General features: G+C 45.8%; 1 protein-coding gene across 1 annotated transcript; it reads left to right on the top strand.

The window, feature by feature from the left end:
- The first annotated feature begins 605 nt into the window (after positions 1-605).
- On the top strand, positions 606-4,263 carry LOC120841249 (nuclear apoptosis-inducing factor 1-like). Its single transcript, XM_040212099.1, has 3 exons — positions 606-906; positions 1,124-1,235; positions 3,651-4,263. The coding sequence occupies exons 1-3, from the start codon at positions 606-608 to the stop codon at positions 4,261-4,263; spliced, it is 1,026 nt and encodes a 341-aa protein (XP_040068033.1).
- The last annotated feature ends 5,265 nt before the right edge of the window (positions 4,264-9,528 follow it).

The following is a 9,528-nucleotide window of genomic DNA, read 5'->3' as shown; positions in this document are numbered from 1 at the left end:
CGAGTTACCCTGGCAGATCATGTCACGTGACACCAAACATCGAGTAATGCCGGACGCGGGTAGGTTTTCGATCGCAAAGGTACAAAACCTTTACCCTAGAGTGAGACCGAGTATATTTTGGAACACGGCCGAAGATTCCGGACGTGGAAGTGACGAGTTGTGACCTCCTGTCCAATAAGAAAGCGCCGGCGACGCGAGGTGGCAAGCGAGAGATCGTCTGCTTCTGCTACGCTGCGATCGGTTTGGGCAAAGAGAAACGACGATAGTCGCAAAACTGCGGCACATGTATCGTACATACCATGGTTCTGTGCAAAATAGAAGAAAGAAAAAAAGTCAGAGATGCGCGCTTCTGGGTAGAGTTTAGTGCGTACCAACGCTGTCATATTGCTTCGTATCGCGATCGTCTGTCACCACCGCCGTCGACGTCCAGTGCGTACGCCGAATAAAGTTGTCTACAGAAATGTCTGCGTGTCCTTAGACGCCCAATTTTTTAAGAAAAAAAATGCGCTGGACGTATTTTTTCGGAAGCATTTGCAATAAAAGTTGATAATTATGTTTCGATCATTAAGTTAGCAGACGACCGTCTGAGTTTGCTGCACGCAGACATGGATGTCGCCGGTCCATCACTGATGCCTCCCAAGGTAAAGAAATCAAATTGGTCCGAAGATGATAAGTTTCAATTGGTTTACGAAATCGAGAAACGAAAACGTGTAATTAAGAACAAATTTAACAACAGTATTACAAATCTGCTAATAAAAAAAGCGTGGCAGGAGATCGCATCCGTGATGAATTCGCGGCATCCATCGACGCTGCGCACTGTGCCACAACTCAAAAAGCAGTGGCAAAACCTGAAATGTCGCAGCCGCGCTGAACTGGCCCTCTCGAAGAGAGCACACTCCACGACCGGTGAGTTTACTATACATGTTTTTACTCCATATAAAAATGAAGCACACATTCTGTGTGCTAAATAAGTTTTTTTTCCACTTTCTCATTTTCTTGGCTAAATTATAGAAGCAATTATCAATCTATTAATACAATCAAATCAAAACAATGAATGTGCTTGCTGCAATCAGACAAAATTTAATGCTCAAACAAAATATAAAGAGAACCTTGTCTTCCACAGGCGCAGGGCGCAACGACCACACGCTGACACAGCTGGCTGAGGCTGTGCTGGCGGTCATCGGTTCCACAAGCCCCAACCTTCTGGGTATCGAAGGAGGCATAGACACCGACGAGTGAGCTGTCGTTACTGTTATTTGTACGAAGTCTAGCCTTTCGAGATTCACACTATTGGGGGTTCTACTAGCAAAGCTAATATTGTATTCATAGTCATATCTGAAGTTCGCAAGTACTAAATACTGGGCCACTCAAAGGAATGTCCTGGTGTGTTCTCTCCAGAGCAAGAAAGAACCGTGCACATCCAAGAACTCTAAAACTTTGAGCCATGTTACTTGATGTTAAAGTCGAGCTAGGCATGTCAATGAAAGACCACTGCGCTCATCAATGATGATAATAGAAATAATATAAACAATAATAATAATAGTAATTATTGGATTACGAGAGCCACGGCACTGCAGAAAGGCAGCAGCCCGTGCAAGGTACGCCCGCAACGCCACATCTTCTGATTGTGATGATGTGATGATGTAAGATCACGACCTAATCTTGTGAGATGCAAGATTAAAATGATGATGATTATGAGCCGACATATACATGGGGAGGACGACGCAGTCTTCTGAACATTCCAAGCGCCGTTGGCCGAGTCTTGAAAGTTTGGGAAAGAAAAATGATAGCAGACTTAGGCTGGTACACTGCTGAAATGGTAGAAGGTATATCTTAAAAAGGTATCATGCAATGCAAACAAGACAAAGGGGATTGTGTTTCTACTACACTACCATTACAAAATACATTATACTCTCATGATTTCAAACTCCAGGAAGCCATGAATTTTGTTTGATTTATCAGAAATTTATAGAAATAATGATGCAAGATAAAAATATGATTCGCCTTATGAGTGGCTTCACATACACAGAAGATATTTCATGCTTTCCTTTACATAGGCCTACTGATCATAACCAGGTACGCTACACATGAAACATTCGTGAAATGTAAGACAAAAGTTTATCCGTCAAAAATGTTAATTGTTGTGGGCTGTTCAAACACCACATGACAACTCAAAACAAAATTCAGTTTGTTCATCGGGTCAAGAAGTTGTCTAGTGTGAACTATTAAACGGGGGACACGTGAGCAATAAAAGCGGGCACTGCGCCACAGTTTTCATAGCAACTTGTGAGGACGTTGCAACTTCCCCATGCTATGCCACTTAAATTCAATGCCGTTGTCCTGTAATTCATATTTTTTGTTCTTGCAGCCCTTTTGTTTAGTAAACTTCTTTCCGAGCATCGGTGCACTCCAGAGGGAACACCCATGGATCTGTTGCTTCTCCGCAATGTGCCAGTGCTCGGTGTATGCCATGCTACCAGATCACAGCGTCTGCGCAAGTTGCTGTAGAAATTTCCGCATGAGCCCCGTTGAGTGCGCTTATAACCGAGCGCCGGTGCATTGCGGAGAAGCAACAGCTCCATGGGTGTTCCCTCTGCAGTGTACCGGTGCTCGGAAAGAAGCACACTCAACAAAAGGGCTGCAAGAACAAAAAATATGAATTACAGGAAAACGGCATTCGGTTCAAGTGGCATATGGATACACTAAGAACATAGCGAGACAACCAAACTTAGGAAATTTGTTTGAATTAACCAGAAGTATAATATCCGAGTTTGAATTATCGCAAGACTACCGTATACAGGCTAGACTTTTATGAAGTCAAGCAAAACTATGACAAACAGCAAAACAAATATATTGTTTTATGTTGAAAACTCTACTGCTACGTAGACCCAAAGGTCACAAACACAAAGCTTGGACCTCATTTGCTTCAGGTCCGTTGTATTGAGATGGCAAGTCAAACGAATGAAGGCACAAAGCTGAGACAGTCTGTTACATCAACATATTTATGCGAGATTAGTGCTCCGAAATCTCGCTCTTTTTGTAGGTAGCATTCCCTGTCACAGCTGAGTTCGCTGTTGCTAAGCATATGCTGACGTCAAGCTTTTGCAACACTTCCAACATGCACAATGCATACCATGAGGAACGTCTTTTCTGGAATAAAACCACCATGAAAGTGGGAACAGTATTGATAAATAAAAGAAATCAGAAGTAATCCTGAGCAGTCAGTTCAAATATGGTGTACAGTGAGTACAATTTATTAAGCACCGACCAGTAGACACTACCACTAAATTTGGAATCACCCTGAGCACATCTGCTGCTCAACATGGTAGTCTTTTTTACATAAAACAGAATTATAGGGACAAGCAACCAGAAATATGTGGCCGGCATCAACACTGCACACTGGATCTGCATGAAGCCAGCTGCTTTCACAACTAATAGCCGCAACAGCCAAGATCGGGCTTGACCTGCACACTGTAGGCTGACTTTACTAAAGCCCACATACTTTCACAACTAATAGCAGCAATAGCCGAGAGCTGAGGAGTCGAGCTTGATCCACATGCACACAAAAAGCATGAATGAAATACAAATAAGAGTGTTCTCAAATTATATACAAGGGTGACAAGACTAACATTCTTGTGTATTTTCCTTAGGGCCAGCACAGCATCAGTCAGCGTGCAGCAAACCACTAACGAAGTGGTTGGAGAGGACCGAGTTCTCAGCTACGAAGTTCAAGTGGACCCCGGGGTCGCATTCCTCGAGGTGCCGGAGTCCGAAGAAACCCTGGACTACGAGCCTCCGGACTGGCCGCTGGACGAGGATGAGGCACCCGTGGAGACTGGTGCAGCAGCTGCGCTGCTACGTCGGGAGGGGCCTCCTCCTGCGGCAGGGGGACCGCCTGAGGCAGCAGCTGCTGCTGAAGGGCGACCGGCACCACTAGGCCTGTGGGGACCACCTCGTTCACGACTGGTCTGGAGGCCCAGCGCACCACCCGCAGGCTCGGCAGCCAGCACATGGGCTGCAGACAAACAGTTTTATAGAGACATCTTGGAGCAACAACACGAGAACATAAAGTTAGAACGGCAGTGCCTCCTTGCCAAACTGAAGGCGACGGAAGAGCAGGCAAGGGCATCGGAAGGGCAGGCAAGGGCAGTAAGGGCAGCCTGCGAGGCTGCCGAATTGATGAAAAAGGCAGCAAACTTCTATATTGAACAGGGAGAAAAAATGTTCAATTTACTTGAGAAGGCCCTACAACAAGTCCCTTAAAGGGGAGGAGGGGCCTTCAGTTTGGCAAAGAGGCATTGCCGTTTTAGCTTTACTCTGTTAATACAATAAACAGGTTTTTTTGGTTTGTTCTCTTCAATGTCTTTTTGGTTCCAAGTATGCAAAAAAATTCCACTGCATTATGTATTTCATTTAGAAACATGCAAAACTATAAAAAAATGATGGCATCATAAAAAAATGCAACGACTTTTACACACTCAGCTAAGTAAAAGTGAAAGTCATTACTGTAATAAACACACGTAAGGACCGTACCCACAAAAAAAATGTTTGCCTTGCGCACCATTGCATTTGTACAGGCCTGAGCGATGTCACCGTCGACGTGGCATGCAGTCAGCATCAAAGCTTTTTTTTCCTTTGCAATCCTTACTATCATCTCCCTTCTTGCTGCCTTTTGTCGAAGTTGCTTAAGGCGCATTCAGCCAAGACACCTAACTATTCATCTCCCTTTTTATGTTTGAGCAACCTTCATCTATGATCCACTGACGTCAAAACCGAGTGGGAACGACAACGAAAGAAAGTGAAAAACTGCAGGTCCAAAATGGAAGCGCAACGGCGTAAAGGCCCATACACACAGTTTCGTTTCAGTGCGTTTGACTGCACTGTATCGAAAAGTAGCCACAACTCGTTGGGCTACCTGTGGTTCATATAAAACGAAGCAACTAACTTGCTTAACAGACGGCAAACGACCGGGGGCCCCGCACCATGCTGGTGATTGACTTCCCACCACATGGAAACACTTACCAAGGCATAGGATGACACAAATTGCCCGGACATGCACTGATGTGCACCATATTTTCTACAAAACTACCTGGTTTTTGGCATGTGAACTTGAAAAACTGTGCCAAGCTTGCGATGACGACATTCAACCAGCACGTACGGGATATTTCGGCGTTGGTAAAGTGTGCTACAAGCAGAAAGTTCCAATATGCCACCGACAAAGTTTTGATGCGAAAGGCTATTGTGTCAGAAGAACAAATTTAAATATGCGGTTCAAAGCGTAACTGGAATCCTGCAATTATTTGACCAGCGGCTCTAGACGCCACTCATAGTAAAGTTACGAGTTAGTGAAGTACTGGTAAACAATGCAAGGATCCATATGTCATGGACCGCAAAGGCCGATGTCTCGGTGGCAGCGTTTCAGCGAGCATGCATTTGGGGGCCACTGCCGACTGATCATTGCCTGGCCGAGCTCGCGGCGAGGCATGCTTCCCGTACTCGGCGAGGAGGCCCCGAAGGTGCGCTCAAAACATGGAAACTACATCATGAAGATAAAGGCAAAGGGCATTGTTATCACGAACAGGCAAGGCTGATGCAAAGAGTGTGAACATAAATGTTAAAAGGTGCCGTCAATGCACCGCCACGAAGAGTCCTGCCAACTGTGCAGCCGCAGCCCTCCTCTGCTACTCGGACTTTCTTTTCTTTGACGGTTGCTCTGTTGCGGGGCGACTAAATGAAACTATCGCCGCGATACACAGCAAGTGCTACCGCTGAATCAGGCGCATTTTACCATAGCTCTCGCTGCAAATGGCCGTCGCCTCAACCACCAGTATACAGTCGACTACAGACACGATGGTTGTAATCACATTCTGCTTGTACAGTGGCGTCGAAAAGAAATAGTGGAGCGGGGGGGGGGGGGGGGGGGGCGGGGGGGGGGAAGACTGCCCCCCTGACAGGTCAGAAATTTAATGGAAAAGATATGAAGGAGGGGTGCAAACTTGCCCTTCCCCCCACCACTGTCGCCCCCATCCCCCCATCTGCTGAATGGTTCTGACGTCTCTGTGCTTGTAATCATCCATTTTTTCTGACAAAAACTTTTACTTCAGTGTCCTATTCAAAAGTTTCTGGCAATAGCCACAGTTTCAATAGATTGTTCATGGTGACTGTTGTGTATAGAGTGGTGGCACCATCTGGGACACGGATCGCAATCCTAGAAAATTACGCCACACTGCGGAAAAAAATGCGAAGCACGCAGTCAACGGCCAACGCCAGCCAGTGAACCTATCATGTCTTCATTACGTAGCCTTTGTATCTTGAGTCAATAAATAGTTCATGTTATCCGGTCATCATCTACTGGCCAGGATCTATCATGTGGTGATGAGGATAAGAGTGCATAGAGACTGCTGCACTCTACGGCCCCATATCGCAACGTACAGGTGAGGCACAAGGTTTGTGAACATCGCCCTTTGTTCGGATACCCTCCTTGTACCCTCGACAAGAAATGGCGACCCTGGGACAGATAGGAGAATTCAACCCTGCGTTTCCGGAGAAGTGGGATGCTTACGAGGCAAGATTGAACTTCCACCTCGAGGAAAACGATATCACTAACCCAACCTGAAAACGTGTTTTTTTTTAAGCGTTTGCGGAGCTGCCACTTTGACTTAGTACAGTCACTACTCGCGTTGGCAACTCCCAAGACGAAGACCTTCAGCCAACCGTCGGAGATTGTACGCCAGAATGCCTTTACCGGCGGAATGAGGGTCCCGAGAAGTCTGTGGCCTTGTTCATTGTGGAACTACGGCGGTTGTCACAAAACTGCAACTTTCCAAATCTCACGGAAACACTGTGAGATCGACTCGTGTGTGACCTGAGGGATGAAACTCTTGAAGCTTGACTCTTCGCAAAAAAAAACTCTCGTTCAAGATCGCTCAGGAAAAAGTGCTGGCAGCTGAAGCGGCGGCTCAAAGCACCCCCGATGTGAGGGGAGGAGAACTAGCTGTGGCAACCGACGTTGCCATACGTCAGGACTAAGAGGAAGGAGAAAACACGCTTAGGCAACCGACAAGGGAACCGTATACCACGGGAAAACAAAGCCTTGCAATGGGTGCGGAGGAGCTCAGGCCCGGGAGTATTGTCAATTTAAGGATGCCTAGTGTCACTTATGCAGAAAAATCGGCCGCATCCACTGTGTGTGTTGCATGAAACAATGAGCGCAGAGCGGGCCATGGAAACAAGAGGATCCAAAGCCACGGCGATCGTTCTGAACTTGGACACACAATCTGATGATGTGTACGATACTAACTAGCCCCGCCACAGGCATCGCAGACACGTAAGCACCGGACGTCGGCAATGATGGAAGTTGACTCGGGGTCAGAGTGATCGATGATCGCAGAACAAACAAATGAGGTCATGAAGAAGATGCTGTACCGGGTGAGCCATTTCAGCGGGCGATCCAGACACGCGTGTTTTCGGCCTCAGTTGACGCATTGCCTTCTGTATATTTGCAGTCTGCGGTCATATCGCCCAAAGGGTGCCTATCAGGGTTTCAAGCGATCATCAACGCCCTTCGAGATTAGCTCCTGAGGGACTGCCAAGACTACGTTGCAGTTTCCGGTGACATCAGCTTTCCGGAACAAGAGCCTACAAAAGGAAGCTCTCGCCGTGGGTCCTTCCATTGCAGCGGGCGATCCAGACACGCGTGTTTTCGGCCTCAGTTGACGCATTGCCTTCTGTATATTTGCAGTCTGCGGTCATATCGCCCAAACGGTGCCTATCAGGGTTTCAAGCGATCATCAACGCCCTTCGAGATTAGCTCCTGAGGGACTGCCAAGACTACGTTGCAGTTTCCGGTGACATCAGCTTTCCGGAACAAGAGCCTACAAAAGGAAGCTCTCGCCGTGGGTCCTTCCATTGCAGTGGGCGATCCAGACACGCGTGTTTTCGGCCTCAGTTGACGCATTGCCTTCTGTATATTTGCAGGTGGGTAGTGTTGCTGCATTTCTTCTCTTTTGTGGTTGTCTGGATCGCCCGGCTGTATTTTTGGCTGTGTTGGTTTGCTGTATCGCTAGTTGTTTGGTTGTTAGCACCGAGTAATGGGTGAAAAACAGCCTGGAACTGTGAAGGAGCTCGCTAAGCTTTTCTTCGAATTTTCAGCAAAGCTGGATGAGATGAATACAAGCTTAAGCCGGGAAATGAATGTAATGAATACGAACTTGGGCAAAGAAATGGAGGAGATAAATCGGTCAATGACTTTTATGAACAAAAGTTTTGAAGATTTCAAGGAAGATCTAGCCACCACTGTTACGGAGGTAAAAGAACTAAGGGTGGAACAGCAAACTCTTAAGGACGAAAATAGGAAGCTTACTGAAGAACTTACCTCTGTAAAGAGAGAGCTGGTGGAACTAAAACAGTACAGTAGAGCTAACAACCTCGAAGTCAAAGGACTTCCACAAAACGGAAACGAGGTTCTTGATGCGCTCGTCGTTGAACTTGGTACCCGTGTCGGAGCTCAGCAATGTCCGTCTGACATTGATACTGTTCGCCGTGTGCCTTCAAAAACCAATGGCGTGCAAAATGTAGTTGTGAGATTTGTACGACGTAGCGTTCGGGAGCAAGTCTTGCAAAAGGCAAAGAAACATAGGCTCACGAGTGCTGACCTTGGTTTTCATGGTACTGAGCCTATCTTTGTGAATGAGCATTTGTGTCTCGAAAATAAGATCTTACTGAGCAAAACGATTCGTTGCAAAAAAGAAAAAGGATGGAAGTTTGCCTGGGTTTCTCAAGGAAAAATTTTCATGCGAAAAAATGAAAACAGTGACGCTCTTCAGATAAACTGTGATAGTGACCTTTCCAGTGTAGCGTAGACGGTTATCTGTCTCGAAACGGCATTTACTTTTATTTGTTTTTTATTCATGGCTCAGCACGTTTTCGCGCCACTTGATTTGTGTGAGTTTCTAGACGATAAACGTACCGTTTCTGATACGTACTTTCATATGAATGCGAGATCAATAAAAATAAACACGATGAATTGAATACATTGTTTGGCGAAATCGGACCACATTTAACTGTTATCATGTTTTCCGAAACGTGGTACAGGAGTAGTTCGGACTATTATATTTTACCGGACTATAATCATCTTTGCATGGATAGATGCGATCGAAGAGGTGGTGGCGTTGCCATCTTGCTGAAAAAACATATGGGTTATGAAGTATTAAAACAATTTTCTAAAATAACCGAATGGTATGAAGCTTTGACAGTGATTGTAAACAATGTACTATTCTCAGTTGTCTATCGCCCTCCGGGTGCAAGTTCAGCGGCTTTCCTTGAGTTTTTCGAAGGTTTATGCGGGTTTATTATTGATAATAACTACAAGTCTTATATTGCTGGTGATTTTAACATCGATGTCCTTACTCAGAACAACCTGAAATCACTCTTTACTAATCAATTTCAGTCTTGTGGTTTTTCTAACGTTATTACAAAGCCTACTAGAGTGACTAGTACCTCAGTTTCCCTTCTCGACTTATTTATTAC

The sequence above is a fragment of the Ixodes scapularis genome, unplaced genomic scaffold (assembly GCF_016920785.2).
Source record: "Ixodes scapularis isolate PalLabHiFi unplaced genomic scaffold, ASM1692078v2 PGA_scaffold24__2_contigs__length_7659602, whole genome shotgun sequence".
Classification (NCBI taxonomy): Eukaryota; Metazoa; Arthropoda; class Arachnida; order Ixodida; family Ixodidae; genus Ixodes; species Ixodes scapularis.
The sequence above is the reverse complement of the archived record's forward strand: the minus strand, read 5'-3'. Positions and strand labels throughout refer to the sequence as shown.